We start from the raw sequence: 27,565 nt of genomic DNA, 5'->3' as shown, positions 1-27,565 counted from the left end.
TAAATTTGGGATTTACATTAACACTTAAATTCTAAAAGTTGACCAATCTAACCAATGATAAACAATCCAGTTTCCAAACTTATTTAAACAAAAAAAAAAAAAATGGTCAACTCATTCACCAGAAGCATGAACTGGAACGGTCTCGTGTGGCATTAGTAAAACTGCGTACTAACGTCGTGTGCTAGCACGGTAAAATCCGGGAACTACGCCCGGCTAGACAAGGCAGACGAATTTTACATACACTTTTTGGCTCGGCATAAACTTTTCGGCATTAAAAAAAAGCATACACCTTTGGTAACTAAAACTCTAACATTATCAATTATTAAATTTGCACTTCACCTTTGGATATTCACCAAACCACATCCATTTGACTCTAAAACGCATACACTATTTGGCAAACTAAATCTTACAGGTCTTCCGCCTTCTGCATGGGTCCGGCTAGTTGTCCTTCCATCCAACTTGGCATTTTCCTCCTTTACATGGTCCATTTTCAAATTTCATTTTTACTATTTACTATTTAATTTCTAACAATTCAGCTATTCATAATTTACTATTATATTACTCTTTTCCTTTTTTTTTAAACTTATTTCTTTTTTTTTGTTTTTGTTAAAAAATACAATTTAAATAAATAGCAAAATTATTTAAAGCCCGCCAAATTGGCCCGTCCGTGCGAGACCCGACAGGGTAGTCAAGGACGTTAAAAACCCCCTTAGTTAAAGTACAATGAGCTTGTCATTGGTATTTTATAACTGTAAAGAATTAATTTTATAAAATGTACGGAAATGTGAGAAAGTTTGAAAGTGCATAGCATCATGCACTCCTCGACATAACTAAGAAACACATTATAAAATTCTGTTCTAATATCTTACAATCGTCGGACCATACGGCGGGGTTAACGTCGGGCTTATGTTGGGCCAACTTTGGACATTCGTTGGCTATCTTTGCATTTACCCTACGTTGGTCCAATTAACGTAAATGCCCAACGTAGGAATGCTGTTTTTGGTGTTCGAACAATCTGTAAAAAGCTAATGTTCAGCGTTCCGATATTGGGAATTTGGTCAGTAATAAGAATATAAAAAATAAAATATGTGAAATAGGACCAATTAAAGGGGGTGCAATGTGCTTTTGGTTTTGTGTAATTTTTGGTTATAGATCTTACGTTTGAAAAGTAAGCTGTAAAATTTTTGTTACTTATGATTTTTTCTAGCAATCTAAAGATTTTATCTTTTAAGTTACGTACTTTATATAATGAAGGTCTGGAAAAATCCATTACACTACTATTGAGATACCTGCACAAATGCAAATGATTAGCATATCTGGTTAGAAATCAATCAAAAATCAAAATTAAAGAAATTTCGAATAACTTAATAGGCCTGATTGAAAATGAAACATTATCAAAACTGTTGAATGTGGATTTATGTTCGTGTGAAGCGACTTGGTTACATCGAGCTCCTACTATGCACAAATCTAATTAAAATAAAACATATCGATCAACATGTGGTGTGTTGTCTTGTCGATCATGAAAATAGATCACGATTGATCGTCTATGGAAACAATTGATTAAATCGAGGAAATGAAAACCGTGTGTTCTATGCTTTATCATTTTTATTTTTTTGTGTGCACTATAAATATGCATGTGTGATCGTTTCGTGCCTTTATTTCTCATGTTTTTTTTCGAAGATCGTGAAAGATACGAAATGAAAGTGGGTCGAATTGTACACATTGTAATTTGATTTATCGAACTTTGTGCACGTGCTAAGAACCGAAAAGCCGGTGAACATTTTGTGGAGTTGATTTCAGTTTTCTGTCTTTTTGTCAAAGAAAATGACAACAGAGGAGGAACAAGTTGAAGACCCAGAACAGAACGACGATAGCAAAGGAAACAAGTCAAAGAAGCACGATTCAGGAGCTGCCGATTTAGAGAAAGTGACTGACTATGTCGAGGAAACAGAAATATCTGCACAGAGTATCGGTGATGTAAGGATAAGACACAGATGTTTTACTAAAAATGAAGATTTACATTTGAAATTTACAAGTAAATTAGTCTTTTAAGTTACTGGTATATAAATTGGCAGACACAAAACGTATAGTAAGCAATATAATTCAAAGGAAAATTAAATAAACATTAAATTAAGTTATGACGTTTGGCATTGCAGGTAGGCTTAGCATCCTATTCATTTTTAGAAATGTTGAACTTAGATGTAAATTGTCAAATTCATGGAATCGTATAGGTCAAATAATAATGTAAATCTATTACAGGCCATGAATAAACTTACTGAAAGGAAGACAAAAGAAAGAGCAGAGAACATGGCAAGAGAAAAGGAATTGTCTAAGGTCAAAATTAACAAAGAAGATGTAGATTTAATTGTAAGTTTTGTAGGTAAAGTTTTATACTTTGCATTGTCAGTCTGTCAGTTGCACTTTTGGTTTCTAGATGATTACTTTTGGGTTTTTTGGGGTTTAACGTCCGAGCAGCAATATTTCAGCTATATTCAGACGACAGATGATGACATTCCACACCGTGTACATGGTTACTTAAGAACAAAACAATCATGTTTTACCACTGTGCAGAAATATGAAGTTCAATTAAAATAAGAAACTATGTACTGGTACTTACTTGTGCCTTTGATGATGTATCAAAATTTGCTTTGATTACATACATGTATATTATACTGAAACATTTTTATCTCACCTGGCCACAGGCCATGTGAGCTATTGCCATCACCTGGCGTCCGTTGTCCGTTATCATTGTTAACAATTATACAAAACTCTTCTCCTCTGATACTACTTGACCAATTAGAACCAAACTTAATGTGAATGTTCCTTGGGGTATCCTGCATAGAACTGGTGTGGGGATATTTGATTCTTGGAAAAGCATGGCCGCTGTTACTAAAAATAGAACATAGGGGCCAGACAGTGGTTTTTTGCATATATCTCCAAAACCTTTAGGTTTAGGTAAATTTTGGAAGAGATAAAAGTGTTCATCATGATGAGATCTATTTGTGGTCAAATTTTGGTTTTATTCCGTTAAGCCATGTTGGAGTTATTGCCCTTTTTCAACGATATTTGCTATTTTTCATGTTATTTCTTTCAAAAATCTTCTCCTCTGACAGTATTTGACCAGTTAAAACCAAACTTGGTATTTAATATTTCTTGGGATATCCTGCATAGAACTGATGTGGGGATTTTTGATTTGTTGAAAAACATGGCTGCTGTTACTAAAAATAGAACATAGGGGTCAGACAATAGTTTTTTGCATTTACAGTAGTGTTTGCTTATAACGTACAGGCTTATAACAAATTCAGGTTTATAACAAATTAGAACATATTTCCCAGTTCCAGTGTTTTAAAACTAATGTATTTTATCATAGATATAACAAATTCATTAAAGCGAAATCAGGGATATAACAAAGCATTTCATATGGCCCAGTGACAGATTTATTGCTGAAGTTTGCCTGGATAAAACGAAGGCTCAATTTAATTGTTATGTAAACATCGAACCCAGTTGTCTGCTGCTGACGGTAATTGATTAATCAACAATTTCACGGTTGATGAACACACAGTTAGAAGATAGGCTAATCTTTCCTGTATTTTTGTTTTATTACTCATTAAAATATCAATCAAATAATGACCCCCAAGCCATTGAAAAACTTATCATTTACAAATAAATGATTACGTTAATTAATAGTATCTTCAAAACGAGTTTTTCATGCTTCAACCGGTCGAATATGCTGAGTAAATTACTGCAGAATCGAAAAGGTTTGATGAATAAAACTTAAACCATGTGATGCTTTTTTTTTCATCTTTATTGACTTTAACCACTTGATGCTTATCTTTGTTCAGGGGTCTCGCACAGGCGCCCCAGAAGAAGGACAGCTTAGTACAAGTATGCGAGTTTTTAACAACAGCTACAACAGCAACAAAAACAATTGTTTTCTTTTTTATTCATCGTTTATAATAAATACACATTACAAAACAATTATTTAATTTACTGCTAGAAAGAATGCATCAATATTTCTACGTTTTAAGTGATAATACCACTTTAAAAACAAACATAAGGGGATATCATCCTAATTTTGAAAAAAAAATTTTTCTGATATAACGAAAAATGCATATAACGAAATAACTAAGACAGTCCCTGTTAGATTCGTTATAAACGAACTCTATTGTATCTCAAAAACCGTTAGGTTTAGCTAAATTCTGGCTGGGTAAAAGTGCTCAGCAGATGAGATCTATCTGTGGACAAATATTTGTTTTAGTCCGTTAAGTCATGTTGGAGTTATGGCCCTTTTTTGACATTTTTTTGCTACTTTTTATTTTATTTCTTTCAAAAATCTTCTCTGACATTATTTAATCAATTGAAAACAAACTTGGTATGGATGTTCATTGATGTATCCTGCATAGAACTGATGTGGGGAGTTTTGATCCGTTGAATAACGTGGCCGTTGTTTCTAAAAATAGGACATAGGGGTCAGACAGTTTTACACATATATCTCCAAAACCATTAGTTTAGCCAAATTCTTTCAATACCTGAAATGATCCTTATTATTAGGACTACAAAAGTATTGAGGGATCAAAGTTGTCAGATGACTCCTTGTAAGAGTTATTGCCCTTGAAAGGGGAACAATAGGCTCAAAGGAGCCTGAACCACTCACCTGTTTAAAAGGGCAATAAATTTAACAAGGAGTTGTCCAGCAATTTTGATTCAAGAAGACTTGGGTATGACTATCATAAGGATCATTTCAGTGATAGAAAGTTTCTTTCTATCTATTATAGTTTTCAAGATATTGGCAGAAAAACTAAAAATTCATCTTTCAAGGGCAATAATTCTTACAAGGAGTCGCCTGACAACTTTGATCCCTGAATACTTTTGAAGGCCTTATAATAAGGGTCATTTCAGTTATAGAAATAATTTTTCTAAACCTAACAGTCTTGGAGACATGTGAAAAACTACTGTCTGATCCCTTTCTTCTATTGTTAGTAATGATGGCCATGTTTTTGACCAATAAAAAATCCCCACATCAGTTCTATGGACGTATCCAAGGAAATTCATCTTAAGTTTGGTTCCTATTGGTCAAGTCGGAGGTTAGTGATTCAGGCTCTCGGGAGCCACTTGTTGAAGACTTTATTCGGTAACTTACATACCTATACTTTCAAGACATAGACAATTAAAAAAAGTCAGTGCTCATTCAAATTATTAATTACATTAGATGAATACTGAGATCTATAGAATTAAAACTGTAAGTAGACTTCAACACTTTGTAGAATATTTGGTAATGCATCAAATACATTGTGTACAGTACTGAAATTTGATATATTTTTCTTCAGGTTAATGAGATGGAAATTAGTCGAGTCTTAGCGGAAAGAAAATTACGTGAACATAAAGGCGATGTTGTAGAGGCATTAATAGAATTGACTAATTGATGTGTGGATCAATGATTTTTTTTTCGTATATTTTATACAATGGATTTTGAATTGAGAAGATATTATAATGATGTGTTAAGTGAATTATGGTGCACAATCTACTAATTTTCACTGTAGATAAACCAGCTTTGATGCAAGATTTCATTGGCAAGACATCTCTGCATTCATAATACATGTATTGAAATTGCAGTCTTAAGTTCAATGTTCCTTTATCAATTTTTGTATTAGTATCTAAACATTTATTGTAGTTAACTAATTCTAATCTTTTACGTGTATGTGGTATGATGTGTTTAAGGAAAGAAGGTACATGCCTGGATTTCAGGTTGAATATAGTTTTGTTTAAAACCAATCTTTACTGTTTAAGTTTTACTTTGCAATGCAACAAGCCTGAAAAAGTAAGGCTCTGCTGTAAAGTTAAGTTTACACTGTTGTTATACAACTTTTTTTTATGATATTGGCGGTTTCTGGAAGCCAAATGAAGATTGAAGAAAAAAACTTGCTTGTTTTGCAGTAAATCTCAATTTTTCACAGATGTTTTATGTTAATGTACTGTTCAACGTATGTCATTGTGTAATGTCTAACTTCAGGTAATGAGAAGCTGTGAATAAACAGAAATATATGAAAAGCTTAGTATTTTTTAATTATTAGTATTGGCCTTCAAGTACTAAAACCTATCAAAATTAGTTTTAAAAGCCCCTTTATGTAAGGTCGTAAATGAAACAACAAACACACCATAAAATTGACTCAATGATACATCCATTTCTCTCCATGAAATACCTCAACATACACCATATAGAAAAAAATAAGATATCCAATACAAGAATGCTTGCAGTTAGCTCAGAATATATGAAACTAGGCTAGGTTTCTGAGCACTTTTTAGTCGCCTTTTACGACAGTCTTAGCGCTGCTGCAGGCCTATTCTTTTGACAACCGGGGGTCCTGATTAGGTATACAGGTATTTCTGATATAAGTGGGTTAAACCATGCAGGTTTTATAACATGCTAAAACTGCCGCTTCCATTATGGTAAGAGTAATCAAGGGAACCAAAGTTAAAGCGGTAATCAAAAGAATGTAAACCAGGGACAAAGACCAGACATGGAAAACAGACACACACAACAAAGAACACAAAGCAACTAAAATCATACATACAAAGTAACAAAAGTAAATGAGCAACCCAGACTTCACTAAAAACTGGGAGCACGGACCAGGTGCACTGGTAGGGTAAGCGTCCTCTGCTTTCTAGAAACACCCGCCTAGTTGCTCATAAAAAGTCAAGTCTGGGGTAGACAAACGAGGGAAGGAAAACTATGACCCGTTGAATAAATCAGTTTTCATGGTGCTGATGGATACACCATAACGACCCATGAGTTCATTGTAACGACCATAAAACTTCTGTAGTGATGACTTCAATCTTGTAGCAACATAACCCTGTTCCAGTAGCCTATTTGTTAGAGTTGTAGTGTGATACAAAAAGTCTGCGTAGTTTCGGCAAGCTCTGGCATAACGTATGAGTTGTGATATGAACACTCCATACGCAGGAGCTGAAGGGATGTTGCCACAGATGAAAGGAAAGTTGACAATTTTGAATGAAAAGTCATCACGTTTGTCGTAAAGTTCGGTCAATAGTTTTCCTTAACCATCGATTTCTAAGTGTAGGTCAAGATATGAGGCTGACTTCACAGTGTCTGTAGTATCCTTTATCGCAAGTTCTTTTGGGTAGATGCGATGTATCAAATCCCCGAAATTAGGATTGTTTAAAGATAATACGTCATCTATATAGCGGAAACTGAGATTGAAGGATCTAGCCAAACGATATTCTTTCTTTCTGATCAGATCAGGTATAAAGTCAGCCTCATAAGAGTGAAGGAATAGGTCAGCAAGTAAAGGAGCACAATTTGTTCCCATTGGAATGCCGACCGTTTGTTGAAAAACACGTCCACCACACTGGACAAATATGTTGTCAATTAAAAATTCCAGCATTTTGTAAACATCTTCCTCTGTATATTTGGAAGATGATTTGGAATTATTTCTTACAAAGTATGAGGAATCTCTACCAAGAACTATATATTTGTATCTAGGTGTACCATCTTTTTTGGAAAAACAGCGATGTATAATGTTTTTAAGTCGGGATTTTAACTGAGTATGGTGAATAGAAGTATACATTGTTGCAAAATCATAGGTTTTAATGCTATTATATTCAGATAATAGTCTTGAACTGGTTGTCTCCAAAAGATCTTTCGAATTTTTCAGGATTCACATTGAATTAATACCACTACGGGAGTAACAAGTGTTGTGGTAGGACTGTAGACCCTCTTTGGCAGTTGTGAGTATAGAAGTTAAAAGTTTTGAAAGAGGTTTGGTGGTACATTTTGCAGATCCAGCTTTGAAACGTTGTTTGTATGGATTCTTGTGAAGTTTAGGAATCCAGTACATAGACGGTAAATCACAATCATTGTCCTTGGTAGAGAGACCAAAAGAGGATTGCACAGATTTATGGTTTTCCACAATCTCTTCTTTGGAGAGAGTGGTAGCAGTGTAGGTCTTATCACTGCTATTATTTTCTACGTCTACCTCTGATAATGAACATTGGATATAAAACGTTTTGCAGACAGCAAAACGTTTTATATCCAATGTTTGTCTGCTGTAAATTGTTTCTGGTGTGTGTCAACACAAACGGGTAGAATAAAATTATTTCCAGTCAAAATTTGCTGACATTCTATTAAGCATTGAAAAATACACAGTGTTTTACTGAATCAGAAGTGTTAGTGTACCATTGAATTAAATTGATTCACTTACATGTTATGATTATGTGATTATGATTTTTTTTTAATTCACTTCTTTTTAAAGAAAAAAATAGTTTGTTTAAATGTTTTATTTGGCTAGAAAAGTTTTCCGTTTGGTTTTAATGTTACAGTGGTCTTTGTGGTGCGTTTTTATTGGAAATTTCGTTGGTTTTAAGTTATATTTAGTAGTTTTTGATGCGCTGTCTGTGGGATATTTTTTTGGTTAAAGGTTATATGAACAATCGTAAGTACTCGGAATTGTTTTGTTTACCGTGAAGGAAACTTCAGAGAAAATACGAAAGGCTTTTTAATGGTGCAAACCAGGTGTGCAAAAACACATTTGGACCCAACATTGTCTTTTCCCGTTACAGTATAAAGGTATCTCATGCATGTGCCACAAGGTTTACCTTTTCCCATTTCCACTATCTTCATAGATTCCATGGGGCCTGTCATGTAATACTTGTTGATCGTTTTCTTAAACTTAAGTGCTATCTATCTACCTTCAAGGTTTTCCTAAGTGGTCAATTGGTAATAATATGAGAAAGGCATTTGCCTTACTTAAAAATGTAAGTGCAAGTGAAGTATTGAGTAGGTCTCCTTTAAATAAAACGGGTTTCATGTTGTTTACCAGTTCATTGTGTCTGCCAGTTGTGCAAAATTTAATTTAGGAAACTTTCATCTGTGGGAGCCGGCAATTTTGTTTTTTTGCTTCTTGGTTCTATGAAGAACGGCTAATTTTACAATAAAACGGAAGTATTGTTTTTTGTATCCATCAAAAAAGGAATTGCTGAAACTGAAACAGAATGTGAAATGAAGTAATGCATTATGTTATTTAATAAAAGGTGTCTTTCTGAGTAAATAAAAATAAAAATTACCCTGTGTTTATGTTGTTTGTTAGAATTAGAGGATTTTCAGTCTCAAAATATTGGACATTGAATAGACATTCTGACTTACTTGACTGGCATCTAGCTTATGTGGAGTGGAATTTTAAAGTATTATTTATAAGTAGAGCCTAATAACATGGACTTATATTTTGATAAAAAGTCTTCTTTTGTGTTTTAATTATAATTTTAAGGCATATTTTTATTGGTAAAGGCTAAAAAGGGTAATTTCTAATGTTATTCGAATGTCACATCTTTTCCATCCATTGTGGTATGTTACGATCACAGTTTTCTTGTTGGTTCTGACACGTTGTTATTTTTAACTTGGGTTTTATAAATAATTGATATAAATAGCAGTCACATTAAATTTTGATGACGAAAGGGGATCAAAGAACTTTCAGGATGAATATAATTGGCTGTTTTAGTCTTTGCGAACATTATTGCTTTACTTCCAAATCAATGTTACGTGTGCAATATATATTTACATCTGTAACTCTCCTGTGTAGGAGTTGCGATATTGCCCTTTGCAGAAATGGATGCAGAGCCAGTTCCGTCACATAATGGGAAAGCATAGAAGGTAAGTTGTCTGTTATATCGTTACACGAGGTCCTTTATTGTATTCTGTCCACCTTAAAGACATTCGCAACAAAACGTTGAATGAAGTAATGTCATTTAAATGTCACATTAAGAAACTTTTGTTGAGGTTTTTCATCTAACAAGATTTGACCATATTTTACGTACAGTTAAATCTTCATCAAAATACATTTCTTCTATTAATTTGATGCGAACGGTAGAAGATGGACAGATTTTTATGTAGCTATCGTTACTTTGGGACAGTAGATGAAAACTTGAACTGTTCTAGCTACAATTAATGATGACAACATATCTTTAATTACCATATATACTGAAAGCATTCAGCCAAAAAAATGTGTCTTGATTGAAGTGAATTTGAAGGCAGTACTTCAATACATTTTAAAACTTATAATAATCGTTCATTTTTTTAATTATATTCATATACCAGTAATATTTTTAATTTATTTTCTTTCAGATGAAGCCCTCCACAACTAACAGCGACGATAAATTTTTCAAACATTAAAACATTTTTAAGCTTCTAGGCAGTATTTTAGACTTTCAAATGCAAATGCATCATGAATTAAATGGGCAAAGCAATTTTAAAAGGTGTTCTGAATACTACAAGAGACTTTCTTTACCACAATCCATGGTGAAAGTCATTGAGGCATTGATCACTATGGTATTTCCATCTTCACTGCTAATTGATTTGAAATTGTTCATTCTTCTGTTGTTTGATGTTTCTTGCCAGACATTACATGGGCATTTTGGCTTGTGCTTCATAAATAATCCACACCCCTTTCAGTTTTGAGTGCCTAAGGTTGCAGGTTTACCCAGCCAGATAAAACAAGACATTAAAATTGGTCTTTGCTGCTTCTCATCCAAGTCAGCAGCATTTAGGAGTAAAAGCAAAGGTCAGCTTACAGAGGCAACAGAGTCTGTATAATTTGTTTTTGTGGAAAATCCTGCAGATTGTGTCAGTCTAGTACAAAGCAGAGACCATATTACATCAACTTGTTCTCGCCCTGATGTGCACATACTAGGTTGACACTGGACGTTAAACGATAATTAATCCTTTCATCCATAATATCTGGTGTGTCAGTCTGGTACAAAGAACAGTTCTTATTGCATTTATATCATATCAACATCTCAGTTCACAACTCTAAAGATATGAACAGATCTAGAAGAATCATTCAGTTACATCTTGAAACTTTTTCAATAAAGATATCATGAATCTTATTTTTCACCTCCCGTAGCAATTTTGGCCCTATTTAGTGCGACCCATCTAGATAGCAAATTTTCTTAATGTATTACTGAAGATGTTGCTAATGTTACTATTACAAATTGGTTTCTTGTGTATTCATTTGATACAAAGTACACCTGTCAATGACATTCTGTATATTTAGAAATTCTAAACCAGATTGTACAATTTAATTACTCAAAGCATTTATAAAGCTCCACTGTGTACATGCATTTTAACTTTTAAAATGTTGTTTCTAATGTGACATGTCCCAATGTCGCTAGCGATACTCATTTTTGTCTCCGTCACATTTGCAACAGCCTGAATTCAAAACATGTTTTCTTTCAAGAATCCTACACAAATTAAATAGTTTAAAGTAAATATTGGCAACACATGCAACTTTATACTGATTCAATTCTTTTTACTGTTTATTAGATGTCATTTACTTTCAAAAACAAAACCTTTTTGTCCCATTTTCCATAAGTCACATATCCATTATCTTAAACATTTTTTCCCACTAATATATTAGAAATAGTAATGTGTAAGATGCTGAATATCTTCCTAAACCCTTTACCTTTCATAATTTATTATGGTTTTATTGCTGGTTGAAGGCTTTAAACCAAAATTAATGAAATTTTGGACCAGGGTGCAAAAGGAGAAAATGTGGGTATCCCTGTTTCCTTGGCAACCATTCAATAATCTCTTACATTATTTACTCCTTTTTTGAAGAATTATGACCTACTGATAATAAATTTTCAGAAAATATAATTTTTTTTCATGTAATGCCTTCTTTAATTATTTATCATGAAAGTAGGAGGCAGAACACAATACTGTAAAGTGGGCCGAATGCCATGTTTTCTCACAGTCTGAACTAAGTGTTTTTGATACTCTTAAACTAAAAACTGATAGGTTAGTGGCATTTCATAAAACAATCCCAACAAAATAGTCATGGTGAAATTGATTTTTGATGCCCTGGACTGATTGACAATTTTAGACTTTTTTCCTTGTATGTTCAATTAAAAAATCGGAAATTTTGCTGGACCGAAGGAAAAAACGCCAGACATCGCCTTCGGTCTGACAAATTTTGCCATGACTGACAAAATGTGTTAGGGCACCTTTAACAGACACATTTTATTCTTTGACTTTATTTTAATTGTTCTTTCCAGGTGAACCAAATTCAGGCATGCAGTCAATGGTGAGAGTAGGTTGTGATTCCTGTAGATCATTTGTCCAACAAATCACAAAACCAGTGACTTACTGTAACATACAGCACATAAGGGTAAGTGTTACAAAACCTGTGACTGATTGCAACTTACAGCACATAAGGGTAAGTGTTACAAAACCTTTGACTGATTGCAACTTACAGCACATAAGGGTAACTGTTACAAAACCTGTGACTGATTGCAACTTACAGCACATAAGGGTAAGTGTTACAAAACCTGTGACTGATTGTAACATACAGCACATAAGAGTAAGTGTTACAAAACCATTGACTGATTGTATTTTACAGCACATAAGGGTAGGTGTTAGAACACTCTGGCCTACTGTAACTTAAACCACATAAGGGTAAGTGTTAGAATTTTTTTCCACTTGCTTAAAGTTTTTTGGGTTATTTCTGGACTTTACCTACATCTTGTTTATATGACATATAGAATTCCACTAGCAAATTTTAGCAAGTGGAAATAATTTCTGCAAGCAAAATCGAATTTCAACTTTTTTTTATATATATATATTTTTTTTTCATAGTCAGGATTTTAACCATTCTAACCATCACCACCTGACCAAGGTGTATAGAGGTGTTCTAAATGTTTACAAATTATAATAAATACTGACTATTGAATACATTTTTTTTTACAATACTTAAGAAATATTTCAATATATCATAGAAAAAAATGAGAAAAGAAAGAAAAAAAAATCAAAAATCAAACTGCTTTCATCCACACTTTCACACAAGTCTCTCACATACTCTGTGGATTTGATAATTAAGCTTTTTATTTTCTTGCGTATGCAAATTACTTTTACAACAACACATAAATACAATGTAATAAAATTTTATGGAAACATTAGTCTAAAAGGGGTCCATCTCCTTTCAAAAAGTAGCAACTGATTATTCTTCAATGCAATAAATTCCTCTAAATCATGTAAATATTTGAGTTTTGACTTCAATTCAATGAAGTTGGGAAGTTTCTCCTGTTGTTTACATTTATAAATGTAGTTTTTGACAATGATAGTGATATAATTAAGAAAAGGGGTCTCAGAGAGATAACCCAGAATTACATTGGTTTTGTAATTGAAAATGTGAGAGAAGTTTATTGATGTGCTGCTCTACAATTTTCCAAAAACATTGAATAATTCTACAATCCAAAAATAAATGTTCAATGGTTCTTCTGAACAACAGAAGGTACATAACTTGGTATCTTTTAATCGTACTAAATATAAAAACCTATTAGTGGGGAGAATTCGATGAAGTATTTTGTATTGAAAGGTTTTGAAATATGTCTGATTGCATATCTTTTTCAGAAGATAAAAATATTTCGACCAGTCTTGAATATCACATCCGAGTACTTCCTCCTATTTTTCAAATTTCTCTGTAGGTGCATAAAACACTTCATCTTTTAACTTGTTGTACACTAATTTAGGTTTTCTTACAGCTAATAAGGATTTCAGAAAAGAATCTTCTGCTAGGAAATTTCCTAAGTTAACATTTTCCATACCAGATCTAATAAAATCTTTTATAAATTGAGGAATTCTAGATACCACACTATAGTATTTAATAAAATTATTACTTACAGTTTTATCTCTTATTCTATCAAATGAACAAAAGTACAAATCATACAAATACTGGGTTCCACAATTTTTCCATCTGATATAATAAGGAAAGTCTTCACATGGTACAAAACTTAAGATGTCTGATGATAAAATATCATTTACACAAGTCTTAATCACAGGTTTTGCTAATGCTAAACCATATAACACATCTCTCCAGAAAGGATTAGTTAACTTAATACTGATATCTTTCGTTTTTTCAATTTGGAGTTTAATGACTCGTTCACCTCCATAATCAAGTAAATTTTTCAATAAAATAGTTTGCCAATGGCCTCCAATATTGTTGAAAAATCTTTGAATATTGAAAATTTTCAAATATAAAAAAAAAGATTGTAAGTGAATCATATTAAGCCCACCTTGATCAAAATCCCCAATCAGCGTGTTTTGATGAATTTTGTCGACTTTTCCATTCCAAATAATTTTGTAAAACATCAAATTCAGCTCATCAAGTTTTTCTTGTGGTAAGTTTGGCCGTGATGTGAAGAGGTGAAGTTTTGAGATTGCCAATGTTTTTATAACAGTAATTTTACCCATTAGAGTCAACTTCCAATGCTCCCAATTTTCCAATATTTCGGTAACATTCCTGATTTTCTTTGAAAAGTTGATGTCTACCATAGTGGCTAAATCCAAGGAAACGTCCAGTCCAAGTACTCTAAAATTTGAATGTGACCATTTTAAGTCAAAATTTGGGCACAGTATTTGATCAGAAAACCTTGTTCCTTTAAAATAAGAGATTGGTCTGATATATGATCACCCTTTTCATCAATTAATTCTGAAATCTTTTTATTTATGTCCAGATAAATAGTATTCATGAACACATTAATACATTTTTTAACGTTACTAACATACTCAAAGTCTCGAAGTAACTGGAGATATAACTTCCAGTACCCTTTTCCTGGCTTTGCAAGACTAGCAGAAAATGTGAATAAAACTGCAGAGTGATCTGTCCAGGGATTATAGTTGTAGATTTCATTAGAGAAAAGATATCTTCAGAAACCAAAAAAAATAATCAAGACAACTCTGTCTTAGTGGAGTAGGTTGTCGCCAAGTGTATATTCTAGTTTCAGGATTACAAGTTCTCCAAGGATCTACAAGTTCTAAGTTACCTATTATCTCTTCAATCTTTTTTCTGAGAGTTGAGATTTCTATTGTAACACATATTGTAATTATCAATAGCATAGTTTTGAACCACATTCCAGTCACCACACAAACAGAACACTAGTATTTTGAAAATTCATGTTTTTCTGATATATTTCTTGATAAAAGTTTGGTTCATTGTTGTTGAACCCATATAAAGTCACTGAAGTAAATCGTTGTTTATATTAACTCAAATCTAAAATAATATATCATCCATTAGGATCAATAATAGAATCATGTACATTATAATCAAGCCCTCTTTGAAACAAAATGCAAACTCCAGCACTTCTGTTATTATGGTGACTGAAATAGCATTTTCCACCCCATTCATCTTCCCACATTGTCTCTACCTTTTTTGAACTGTGTGTCTCTTGGAGACATATAATAGATGCTTTTTTTCTCCTTTAACCAAGCAAAAACATCAGTTCTCTTTTTCACTCAAGAACTTAACCCCCTTACATTCATAGAAAGTACACATACATTAGTTACCATTTATAAGTATACACACAACTATAGATAGATAACAAATAATGAGCATAAACAAAAATGAATAATAATCACAGAAAACAAACACACACACATACATTCTAAATAAAGATGACACCTTAAATTCCTTTGATTAGTGGTCTATAAATGGCATATCATAAACCATTTCAGTTACTGGCAAATGGGAAAAGTAAATATTTGAAAATTAAGAGATTTTTGAAAATAAGGGGAAGAAAATTTTCAAAATCCTTAAAATGAGGAGAAGCTTACAAAATAAGCAGAATAAAAGAACGGATAACAAAAAAGAAAAAAAAATATATTAAAGATTTCAATTGCAGTTCAAACACCCCTTAAGCAAAATACAAAAAAGAAAAGGAATTCGTAAAAAATATTAACATCTTCAAAACAAAACTTTATAAATTTCATTTATGTCCCTTGAATAAAGAAATACATTTTCTACGTTCATACAATAATTTCTGTTCAGTTACCTTTACCTGCAGCTTTAAACTTCTCATCAATGTTGTCAAAAATGTCAAATCTGATTTTCTTTGCATCCTTTGAAGTTTTTGCATACAACTGTCATTAAAAAACCAAACACTGTGGAATCTCTCACTTCCTTAAGTCTGAATAGAAGTCCCAAGTTTCTTTTAGTAATATCATCATGGAATTTAACTTCTTGTTGTAAGTTGTTTTTTTCACACATTATTTTGGATTTCACCTCAGTGTTTCTCACTTTCACTATGATTGGATGAGGTTGATCAGGTTTACCTAGTATTTGATGGATCACCACTATCTCATCTTGAGCAACTTCTACATTCAAGTCATCCTTAACCAATTTGATAAAGTTCACAGCCAAATTTTCGTCCTTTTGTCTGGATAGTTTACCACTCTGATATTGTGCTTATAGAAGTTACTATGTCTTTCAAATCTCCTTGTTTGACTAGAGAGTTCATGGATTTTTCCAGGTCATGTTTTGTCACTGTCCTCTGAAGTGATTTCCTCTAAATCATTTAGAATTATTGTCACTTCAACATTTTCTGAGCTGGTTTCTGACTCCTGAGTGAACTTTCTTTAGAAGAGTTATAATTGCTGCTTTGTTGTTCAGATTGTCCAGGTTTCTTGGTTGCTAGCAGTGTTTGCACATGGTGAACACCCTCAGATTTGTCACTCAATTTATCTGTAGATTTATTCCTAGGCATTGTTTACTGCAAGACCAATGAGCACTATTCACAAGTAATTTTCTGTATTTCAAGTAATGCACTTGTAGAAAGTCCAAATATGCACAAAATGTTCTCGAAGTCAATGAATATATAGTCCAAAGTTTTCTGCAAATATTGATGTAAATTTCATCATTTAGACATCAGTATAACCCTGTCAAAATTGCCATTTACTGGAGAGTGGATAATGAGCTGGCTACTAGATCGGCAGCCATCTTTTTCCCCAATTTCCTGTGGAAATAATTTCTTATAGCAAAATCGAATTTCAGCTTGCATGTAGCAAGTATTTCCCCTTAAATTTGATCACTGGTAAGTGTTAAAACACTCTGTAACCTATTGTAACTTACAGCTTATACACATGTACAAAATTTACATTTAAGGGTAAGTGTTAGAACACTCTGACTTCTTGTAACTTACACAATTTTACAGCACATAAGGGTAAGTGTTAGAACACTCTGTAACTCACAACATATAGGGTAATTGTGACCTTTTGTAACTACGATTGTTAGAACAGAATGTAACTATATATTTGTAGTTGTTAGAGTAGTCTCTTGTAAATTAAATCACTTTATTTTGGCTTGCATATAAAATCCCTGAAAACCAAATTTTCTGGACCTTAAATGTAAAGTTGCTAAAATGATAAGGAAAAATAAAAAAAAAAAAAATTGAATAAAATTGAATTATTTTATGATCTGTGTGTCCTCCTGCCCATCTTCCTCCCTTGATTGGTCTTTCAACATTTCTCGTTACAAATGTAGCACAACTTTTAAACTGCTAAATGGATTTTGATGACATTTTATAGGAAGGTTGGGTAAATTTAAAAGATGTGTGTGAATAAATATATACTGCACATGCAAGTTTTTGTTGGAGAACTCCAAAAGGAAATGATTCAACATTTAACTCCATTTATATTGAAATATTCCCTATATGAGCTAATAGCATCTCTACTTATCATTTGATTTACATGTTGTGATCATATTACTTGAAACAATGTGTTATGGCAAATGCATGATTTTAAGAGAAAAATATTTTAAATTGCTTTTTATATATTTTAAATTCAAATATCCATTATGAAAACATTTGTTGCAACTTTTCAGGTGTAAGGTCTTTCTTATACACCACTCAACAAGTAGGTGGTCTATTTGAATCACCTTGTCTGTTCAGTTGTCATTCCATTTGTTTCATTATCACATTTCCATTTAAATACTGTAAACGTATTAAATTTCACAATTGCTAATTTTTGCGGATTCTGTCATGTGAACTTATCGGTGTTATCAAAACATTATAAGCATTATATAGTGTGGAAAATCAATTTCGCAGGTACTCTTTTTCCAGCTTTTCTATCCACTGCGAAAATAACGAAAATTTGTACACCAAGAAAATTAATACTTTTAAAGTAGTGTATTTGTGACTCACCCATATTTTGTGATATTGACATTTTGATAACAGGTGATATTGCATGGTTGTTGGTTACATTCACAATAAATGAGCTTAATGTAACAAAAATTTGGTAAACAAATATTTAATAGGTATTCGCCTAAATTTGCTCACTTTAAAAAAGGACATAAAAAAAAAAAAACATAAATGGGTTAACTTGAACTGGCCAAATTGAATGCCTTCTAAAATGTTGATTTTTTTTTAAATCGTGATAAAGAGAAATTCACTGAGTGGAAAATTCTTAAAATGTCTACAGAGAAATGTAAAGAAACAATTATGTCAGTTTGGTGCATGCAATGTCATGTTTTTTGGAACATCTAAAAGAGATATCGACAGTGGGCCTTGACTGATATCTCTTTTAAGTGTTCCATAAAACATGATGTTGCATGCACTGAGCTACCATAATTTTATGCAACTCTTATGTCAGTAATTCATTATTTGTGTATTTCAAATGTAAATGCTTTTTCAGAAAACCTGTGTTTTTGAACATGAATACTATGTACCTACCAGAGAGAGAGGGATGGATCCAGACTTGGAGGCCGAGGGTTATAATGTTTACAAGATGATCATCAATGAGAACACCAAACCTCGACCAGATATCAAATGTATATTAACCGGTGTAGTTGATGGTATGTTCTTAAAAAGGGAAAAAAATTGAATAGGCAAGAATGAAAATGAATGATTGTACATGCAGGGATCACCACAATGTTACAAAATTACTGGTCTTTAGTTTCTGGAGTACAACACTTATATTTGTAGAATTTCATTTTAATGGTCCTTTATATCTCTTTAGAAAAAATATATGTTGTAATTCAGGACTTTAAGAGTAATCAAAGGAACCAAGACCCCAATGGAAATCAAAAGAATGTAATCCAGGGACAAAAACCAGACATAGGAAACTGAAACACACAGCAAAGAACACATAATAACCAAAATAATACATACAAAGCAACAAAAGTAAATGAGCAACTCAAACTCCACTAAAAACTGGAAGCATGGACCTGAGGCGCACTATCTTGTAGCAACATAACCCTGTTCTAATTGGAAGAAGTCTAGTGGGATACAAAAGTCAGTGTAATTACAGCAAGCTCTGACATAACATATGAGTTGTGATATGAAAACTCCATAGGCAGGTGCTGAAGGGATGTTGCCACAGATGAAAGAAAAGTTGATAGTACGGGTTGGAGAGAAATGTCATCACATTTGTCATATAGTTTGATCAGTAGTTTTTATTTTTCATCCATCTGTAAGTGTAGGTCAAGATATAAGGCTGACTTCACAGTGTCTGTAGTAAGACTAAGACCATGTCTCATATTTTTCATGCAGATGAAAATGTTTTATTTTTGATAAAGAAATTATTTTTTGTTTAAAAGCAATCAATTGAGTGCTTCAGTTCTATCAAAGGTGGAGCATATCCTTATAGACACACATAAACACACTTTTTTGACTTATTCAAACTTCTGAAGTCAGTGATATGTTTGTATCATATTCAATTTCACCAAAGCCTATCAAGCTCTAATTTGAAACAGAATAAAATCAGTCCAAATTACTTTGATGCTTACATGAAATTGATGTAAATTGTTGAATACAAATGTTTCCATACTTTGTTAGAGTTGTTTCCATTACCCTAGGTCCCTCAAAGATATTGTTTATATCTTTCCCAAGGTAGTCCTGTATAATACATATGTTGCAGGTGTAGGATTTCCAGGTCAGGTTGTTAATGTGAAGAGAAGTTTGTTTAGAAATGAACTACTGCCATCTGGTCTAGCCATGTACCCATCACAAGATAACATTACTCAAGTTACAGAAAGGTTGCAGGTTTGAACTTTATAGCAATAGTGTTCCCAAATACTTACACACATGACATTGTTTTTAAGCTATTATTCTAAATACATGTACAGTCAAACTTAGCTAAATATGAAACCAGTCATGATTATGAAAGTTATCAGAGGTTCAAGTAATCTTTGGTGACTTATAATGATTCTCCAAGTGTCTTTTATTGCTTACACAAATACAAAATGTATTTCATATAAATGGTCCTCATACAATTCAGAAAGTATAATGGGTATATAACTGGGCTCAAGATCCCTGACCAAGTCACACGATAGACTTAATTTTTGGTTATAGTCAAGGCTTATCTGCCAAGCACACTGTATCTAAGGGATAAAATGATGACTGGTTAGATCAGATTCAGAATAAATGTATCCAAGTGGGGCGATGCAGTTGCTTCTGTGAGCTAGCACAATAAAGATGCAGCTTCGGAAATTGTACACGCACTAGTTCCAAGCAGGTTTGTTCATTTGGTCAAGCGACAACTTCCTGAAATTGATAAAATAACACAGGACAACAAATAACAATCAAGTCATGCAAGACAATGACTGATTCAATATCTTGACCCTGCGATGGGCCTGATAGACAATGACAGATTCAATATTTTGCCCCTGCAGTGGGTCTGATAGACAATGACTGAATCAATATCTTATCTGTGGTAGGCCTGATAGACAATGACAGATTCAATATTTTGCCCCTGCAGTGGGCCTGATAGACAATGACTGATTCAATATCTCGACCCTGCGATGGGCCTGATAGACAATGACTGATTCAACATCTCGACCCTGTGATGGGCCTGATAGACAATGACTGATTCAATATCTCGACCCTGCAATGGGCCTGAAAGACAATAACTGATTCAATATCTCGACCCTGTGATGGGCCTGATAGACAATGACTGATTCAATATCTCAACTTTGTGGTAGGCCTGATAGACAATGACTGATTCATTATCTCTACCCTGCGATGGGCCTGATAGACAATGACTGATTCAATGTTATCTGCGGTAGGGCTTATATACAATGACTGAATCAATATCTTTTCTGCGGTAGGCCTGATAGACAATGACTGAATCAGTATTTTGACATTGCAGTGGGCCTGATAGACAATGACTGATTCAATATCTCGACCCTGCGATGGGCCTGATAGACAATGACTGATTCAACATCTCGACCCAGTGATGGGCCTGATAGACAATGACTGATTCAATATCTCGACCTTGCAATGGGCCTGAAAGACAATAACTGATTCAATATCTCGACCCTGTGATGGGCCTGATAGACAATGACTGATTCAATATCTCAACTTTGTGGTAGGCCTGATAGACAATGACTGATTCAATATCTTGACCCTGCAATGGGCCTGATAGACAATGACTGATTCATTATCTCTACCCTGCGATGGGCCTGATAGACAATGACTGAATCAATATTTTGACCTTGCAGTGGGCCTGATAGACAATGACTGATTCAATTGTTTTGCCTCTGAAGTGGTCATGATATACAATGACTGAATCAATATTTTGCCCATGCAGTGGGCCTGATAGACAATGACAGATTCAATATTTTGCCCTTGCAGTGGGCCTGATAGACAATGACAGATTCAATATTTTGCCGTGTAGTGGGCCTGATAGACAATGACTGATTCAATATTCTGCCCCTGAAGTAGGCATGATAGACAATGACTGAATCAATATTTTGCCCTTGCAGTGGGCATGATATACAATGACTGAATCAATATTTTGACCTTGCAGTGGGCTTGATAGACAATGTTTACAATAAAAAAAGTTCAAGTTAAAGTTTAGTTGAATTATTTTTTATAACGTAAAAACAAAATAGTGAAACTTTCAGAGATCACCAAAAGGTCTTCAAGTGTAAACACACATTTAAGTAAGCCATGAAAAGTAATAAAATGGACTGTGGGCATAAACATGTCTGTGGTGGGGTTAAACTAGTCCTTTAATAGATTTACTAACACTAGTTTCAGTGTCAGTGATCAGTCATGGTATATCTGTTTCTGGACAAAAAAATAATATATCTCACTCAGCATAATAGATCGAATACTAACTGAGGTATGTTCAGTTGAACATGGAATGCATGAAATATCTGCCAAAGGAAACTAACACTATAGTCAATTAATCATTTCAATTTACTGTTAGTTTGTCGTTGTTATTGCTGTTTAATCAGTATCTTGAATGAACATTTTTTTTGTTCTACATGTATTTTAATATTACAGAGAGAGGGAATTCTAGAGAAATACAAGAATTTTACACCATTTACAAGAAAGGTTAGTTCGGACCACAGACAAAGATACTATAAATTCTGATATGACTTGCTTCAAAGCTCTATAGACCACAACCGTTGTAAAAAAGTGTTGAACATATGACCAATGTCATAGACACATGACAGTTTTTTTCCAGTGTAAAAGATTTATCCAACTTTTCTGATGTGCTCCAAAACATTCCTCATTTTGTGCAACAAATATTAAAAAAACTAGTCCTATTAGAGTCAAAATTTAAATCATAGAACCTCCAATGTTTTACCACAGCCATTTATTTTGATAAAACTACAAATGTATACCATATAAATGGCAGCTCATAGTTAAAAAATGATAAAATGGAGTTCAGTAATTTAAATTACAGAGCATTGAGTGCAGTATTGAAACATCTTTCTGTGTAGAAACACTGATAAAAATGAAAAAAAAATATTACTACATGATCTATTTATTTACAGTAAAAAGTAAATTTAATTTTGCATTGTAATGCAGCATTTCAAGATCCTGGAAGTAAAGCAATAAAGAAACTTTGAGAAATGGATTCAAAGTGGGGGATGTATTGTGGTTGGTGTCCTTCTCCTATGTTCTGTTCCCCAGAGGGGGTAGCTATCTCTTATCTGTTAATCCTCTTACACCACTAGATGGAATTTAATCTAGCTTTCACAGGGTCTTTATCACATATTCCCATGGTGTCCCTTCTATTTTAGATTTTGATTCAAATTAATTAGGAGGTCAAAAGATGCAGGTTTTCAGATTGGAGAGTGGGGGTATATATCATTGTTGACAGTTTTTCTAGCCTTACAAGGAAAGACTCCTTCTGTATAACTTAAGTATTGAAAAATTGAATATATTACAGAAAAATATAAAGTTTTTAAAAGAAAAGCATAGAAAGATCTTCCATTTTTAAATGAATTGGAAAGCTTTCTTTTAAGGGGATTAATTTCCATGGTGCCAAATTTTGTGAGTTATGGTACAAAGAAGGATAAAGTATGATCTATTTCAGATACTTAAACAGATAGTAGGATTAAATCTCCCCATACCAATGAATGCTGAACAAGAGTGGGAACTGAATAAAACACATGTACGAGTAGCTCTTAGGAATGTGGTAAGTTTGTTTGCATTGGTTGTTCTCAGGAATATGGAAAGTTTTCTTCCTATTGGTTGTTCTGGGAAATGTGGTAAGTTCTGTTTGTATCGGTTGTTCTCAAGAATATGGTAAGTTTTGTTTGTATCGGTTGTTCTTGGAATGTGGTAAATTTCGATTGTATTGGTTGTTCCTGGAATGTGATTAGTTTCGATTGTATTGGTTGTTCTCTGGAATATGGTAAGATTTGTTTGTATTGGTTGTTCTTGGAATGTGGTAAGTTTTGTTGTATCGGTTGTCCATAGGAATGTGGTAAGTTTAGTGTGTCATGGTTGTTCCCAGGAATGTGATATTTTTTGTTAGTGTCTGTTGCTTGTAGGAATGTGATAAATTTTGTTTGTATGTTTAGTTTTGTGGAATTTGGCTTAGTTGATGATAGAATAGTTGATACATGAGTTAGTGAAACCAAGTTGATAAAACGACCATTTTAATACGCTTCAGAAGGACTATGCAATCATCTTGCAACATATTAGTCAATCACTTACCATTAAGGCAATAAGGTAAGTTGCCTGTAAATCTCTTTCTTATTTTGTTTACAGAATGTAGAATGTAATGATGAAGATTGTATAGAAATTCCAGAGGAAGCCATAACTGAACCAGGGGAAATAAATGTAGGAATAACTGTAAGTTACCTCTCATAGTTCAATCTATATACTGGATATTACTCTGTGACTAAAAAGAAAACAAACTTCACTCCCTTAAGTTTACCGTCATCTAGTCATAATTGCTTATTAATTTTGTAACAAAAGCATAGCTATGTAAAATACAAAACATAGCTTTGGTACCTTAGTCTTAGTATATATTTATAAATCTATATTCTTCATTATGAATTTTACATTTCTAATTATGCCCCGTGCAAACAAAGATTAGTGGGGGGGGGTATAGGAATCATCCTGAATGTCGTCCATCTGTCCACAATTCTTGTAAACGCAACTCCTTCTAAACCGCTCAAGGGACTTTGATGGAACTTTTTAGGTAGGCATTATATTTAGATGTGCAAAAAAGGAATATAATTACTGTCAACAAACTTCAAAGGGAGATAATTCAATATAATGTGAAACTTCGTAAGTGTAACTCCTTCTAAACTGCTCAAGGGATTCTGATGAAGCTTTTTAGGAAGGTTGGGCATCATATGTAGATGTGCACGGAGGAATATAGTCACTGTCTTAAGACTCCAAAGGGAGATATTAATATAAGGGTTTTACAGAACTGCTCCAGGGAATTTGATGAAACTGTTTAGGAAGGTTTGGCAGCATATAAAGATGTGTATGAAGGAATATAGTTACTGTTGGGGAGCTGCAATTGGAGAAATTTGAAATCACAGTTTATTCATTCAGTTGCATTTGAAGCAGGGAGTATTCTCTTTGTGAGCTTGTTCACAGTATTTCTAGTTAAAATTACATGTGTATAAACATTTTGTCCTCTGACACAATGCACTACAGGAACATAGAAATGCCATTGCTGTCTGAAAATTGTAAGTGCTTACTGTTCTTCTGAATTTTCTTACACTCAGGTTGCTACCACATATAACAAGTGTAAAACAAGGGCCTAAAAGATATTTTTTAAGAGTTATTGCCCCTTGAACTTGAAGTTCTTATTTGGTTGTGTTCATCTGTACAACATGTTTCTTTTATTTTACAATTTTAACCATTGTATGATTGTACAAACATACAATGCCAGTGATAGAAATGGTAAAATAAATAAACATTTTAATGCTTCTAAAAGTAATCAAGGGAACCAAGGTTATAGCGGTAATCAAAAGAATGTAATCCAGGGACAAAGACCAGACATGGAAAACAGACATACACAACAAGGAACATAAAGTTAGTAAAATCATACATACAAAGTAACAAAAGCAAATGAGCAACTCGGACTCCTCCAAAAATGGGAGCATGGACCAAGTGCACCTGTAGGGTAAGCATCCTCTGCTTTTCTAGAAACACCTCCTGTCGAGTTGCTCATAAAAGGTCAAGTCCAGGGTAGACAGAAGAGGAAAGGAAAACTATGACATGTTGAAATAACCAGTTTTCATGGTGCAGATGGATACACCGTAACGATCTGCAAGTTCATGATTACAACCATAAAACTTATGTAGTGAAGTCTTCAATCTTGTAGCAACATAACCCTGATACAAAAAATCATTTCAGCAAGCTCTGGCATAACATATAAGTTGTGATACGAACACTCCATACGCAGGTGCTGAAGGGATGTTGCCACAGATGAAAGGAAAGTTGACAAACCGAATGAAGAGTCATCATTTTTGTTGTAAAGTGTGGTCAATAGTTTTCTTTTACCATCGATTTCTAAGTGTAGGTCAAGAAATGAGGCTGACTTCAAAGTGTCTGTAGTATCCTTGATCTCAAGTTCTTTTGGGGTAGATGCGATATATCGAATCCCCGAAGTTAGGATTGTTTAAAGATAATACGTCATCTATATAGCGGAAACTGAGATTAAAGGATCTAGCAAAACAATATTCTTTCTTTCGGATCAGATCAGGTATTAAGTCAGCCTCATAAGAATAGGTCAGCAAGTAGAGTAGCACAATTTGTTCCCATTGGAATGCCAACTGTTTGTTCTCTGAAAATTTATAAAGATTTGCAGGTAGATCATAGCCCTTTGTTGTCACTTTATGTTGTGGACATTACCTACTTAGTGGAATCAATTGAGCCCAGACCATATTTTTATTTAATATTTTCTACATCTTCAACTAATTTTTTCCAGAAAGTTTGGTAGCCCAGCTCTAAATCTAGTGGGCTACTGGGCGACTGCTAATTTTAATCCCTGCATGTAGTCTGTCTATCATTCTGTCCATTTGAATTTTGTTGCAATTATCTTGACTCCCAATCTATGGATTGATTTTTAATTTGGTGTGTGGCATTATATCAATGAGGCATATGTTGTAAATCATTTTGAGTACTCTCCAATACAAACATCCTGTGCAGGTGGTGGTATACCTAGAGAATAAACGTGTGCAACCTCTGTATTACACAAACTTTAGGTTGTTTCATTCTATAAATGTAATGATATTCTTATTTCTGTTTTCAGATAAACAGAGCAAAGACAGTGTATTTCCGTGCTACAGTTTACTTAATGGACCAGGACCAACAAACAGCACCAGAAATACAAGTCTGGGACAATGAACCTCTGGAGTATGATGATACATTAGCCTGATTATAATAAATACAAGTCTGGGACAATGAACCTCTGGAGTATGATGATACATTAGCCTGATTATAATAACATCTCTAATATTTTGTTTATTTAGGACTGTGGGTAATTTAGCAGGATGCTAATTTTGGCAAACTTTCCCACTCTGTCTAAAAATGCCAAAATAAATTCTGCAAAATATTTACTCTATGCTGAAGCACTAAGTGCACCACTTATCATCCACTCTAATTAGAAACACCAAAAGTTTTCATATACCTTTTTCTTAAAAATCTTCATATTTTACACCCATGGCATCAAAGTAACCTGTCATTTGGTATTTATTTTCATGAGAATTAAATACCTAGTTGTGAAATCTACATGCGTAGTTGTGAGAATTACTTACCTAGTTGTGAGAACTACCTACTTGTGAGTACTACTTACCCTATGAAAATTACATACCTAGTTGTTAGAACTACATACCTAGTTATGAGAACTACATACCTTGTGAGAATTACATACCTAGTTGTGAGAATTACACACCTAGTTGTGAGAACTGCATACCTTGTGAGAATTACATGCCTAGTTGTGGGAACTACATACCTTGTGAGAATTAAATACCTAGTCGTGAGAACTACATACCTAGTTGTGAAAATTACATAGCTAGTTGTGAGAATTACATACCTAGTTGTTAAAATTACATACCTAGTTTTGGGAATTGGATGTTGGCCTATTAACTGATGTGGAACTATTCTCATTAATGAGCATTCAGCTTATATCTCGCTGTTCTTGGGCCGGTTTCATGAAAAAAATTTCAAATTAAGATTTTCCTCAAATCCTTCTGAATCCAACTTTCAACCAATCAGATGGCTTGAAATTGAAGATTTGAGGAAAATTTCAGTTTGAGAATTATTTATGAAACCAGACCCTGTTCTTTAGAAATTGCAGTTTTAATAATTACTACTGTTAAAATCCCAGAGTGAATATACTGTGTAAAATTATAAAGAAAAAAAAACACATACAAAGCATTTTTGACTTCAACTACATGTATAAGACTAAGATGATGAGATGAAGAGATGTAAATTTTGTCTGGATTCCTAGAAAATATAATTGATGGGAAAATTTTGCAAACCAATTATCAGAAGTTTCTAAATTATACTTAATCTGAAATTT

The 27,565-nt window shown here is 33.4% G+C and overlaps 2 protein-coding genes across 4 annotated transcripts; both read left to right on the top strand.

Annotated features, from left to right (window-relative positions):
* The first annotated feature begins 1,733 nt into the window (after positions 1 to 1,733).
* Positions 1,734 to 6,048, top strand: LOC148596537 (huntingtin-interacting protein K-like). Its single transcript, XM_088563901.1, has 3 exons — positions 1,734 to 1,977; positions 2,260 to 2,367; positions 5,328 to 6,048. Exons 1-3 carry the CDS (start codon positions 1,825 to 1,827, stop codon positions 5,421 to 5,423), a joined length of 357 nt encoding a protein of 118 aa, XP_088420027.1. The 5' UTR covers positions 1,734 to 1,824; the 3' UTR covers positions 5,424 to 6,048.
* Positions 6,049 to 8,428: 2,380 nt separating this feature from the next.
* Positions 8,429 to 26,596, top strand: LOC148596536 (large ribosomal subunit protein bL9m-like). 3 transcript variants are annotated; one of them, XM_088563160.1, is made up of 9 exons: positions 8,480 to 8,584; positions 9,594 to 9,664; positions 12,064 to 12,176; positions 18,470 to 18,629; positions 19,694 to 19,818; positions 22,066 to 22,116; positions 23,108 to 23,209; positions 23,788 to 23,871; positions 26,294 to 26,596. In XM_088563160.1, exons 3-9 carry the CDS (start codon positions 12,081 to 12,083, stop codon positions 26,417 to 26,419), a joined length of 744 nt encoding a protein of 247 aa, XP_088419286.1. In that variant the 5' UTR covers positions 8,480 to 8,584; positions 9,594 to 9,664; positions 12,064 to 12,080; the 3' UTR covers positions 26,420 to 26,596. The 3 variants fall into 3 exon arrangements, with proteins under 3 accessions (XP_088419284.1, XP_088419285.1, XP_088419286.1); XM_088563158.1 differs by lacking the exons at positions 8,480 to 8,584; positions 9,594 to 9,664 and adding an exon at positions 8,429 to 8,450; XM_088563159.1 differs by lacking the exon at positions 9,594 to 9,664 and having other exon boundaries at positions 8,448 to 8,584.
* Positions 26,597 to 27,565: the final 969 nt, after the last annotated feature.

The sequence above is a fragment of the Perna viridis genome, chromosome 15 (assembly GCF_037379345.1).
Source record: "Perna viridis isolate PV_CMFRI_1.1 ecotype Kerala chromosome 15, ASM3737934v1, whole genome shotgun sequence".
NCBI classification, from domain to species: Eukaryota; Metazoa; Mollusca; class Bivalvia; order Mytilida; family Mytilidae; genus Perna; species Perna viridis.
The sequence above is the reverse complement of the archived record's forward strand: the minus strand, read 5'-3'. Positions and strand labels throughout refer to the sequence as shown.

What these genes read in the sequence shown, in the direction of transcription:
- LOC148596537 (XM_088563901.1), top strand. Translation starts at nt 1,825, where the DNA reads ATGACAACAGAGGAGGAACAAGTTGAAGACCCAGAACAGAACGACGAT. An exon ending in CTGCACAGAGTATCGGTGAT is followed by an intron (nt 1,978 to 2,259) that starts GTAAGGATAAGA and finishes AATCTATTACAG; the next exon opens with GCCATGAATAAACTTACTGA. An exon ending in AAGAAGATGTAGATTTAATT is followed by an intron (nt 2,368 to 5,327) that starts GTAAGTTTTGTA and finishes ATTTTTCTTCAG; the next exon opens with GTTAATGAGATGGAAATTAG.
- LOC148596536 (XM_088563158.1), top strand. An exon ending in GTAACATACAGCACATAAGG is followed by an intron (nt 12,177 to 18,469) that starts GTAAGTGTTACA and finishes ATGCTTTTTCAG; the next exon opens with AAAACCTGTGTTTTTGAACA. An exon ending in ATTAACCGGTGTAGTTGATG is followed by an intron (nt 18,630 to 19,693) that starts GTATGTTCTTAA and finishes CATATGTTGCAG; the next exon opens with GTGTAGGATTTCCAGGTCAG.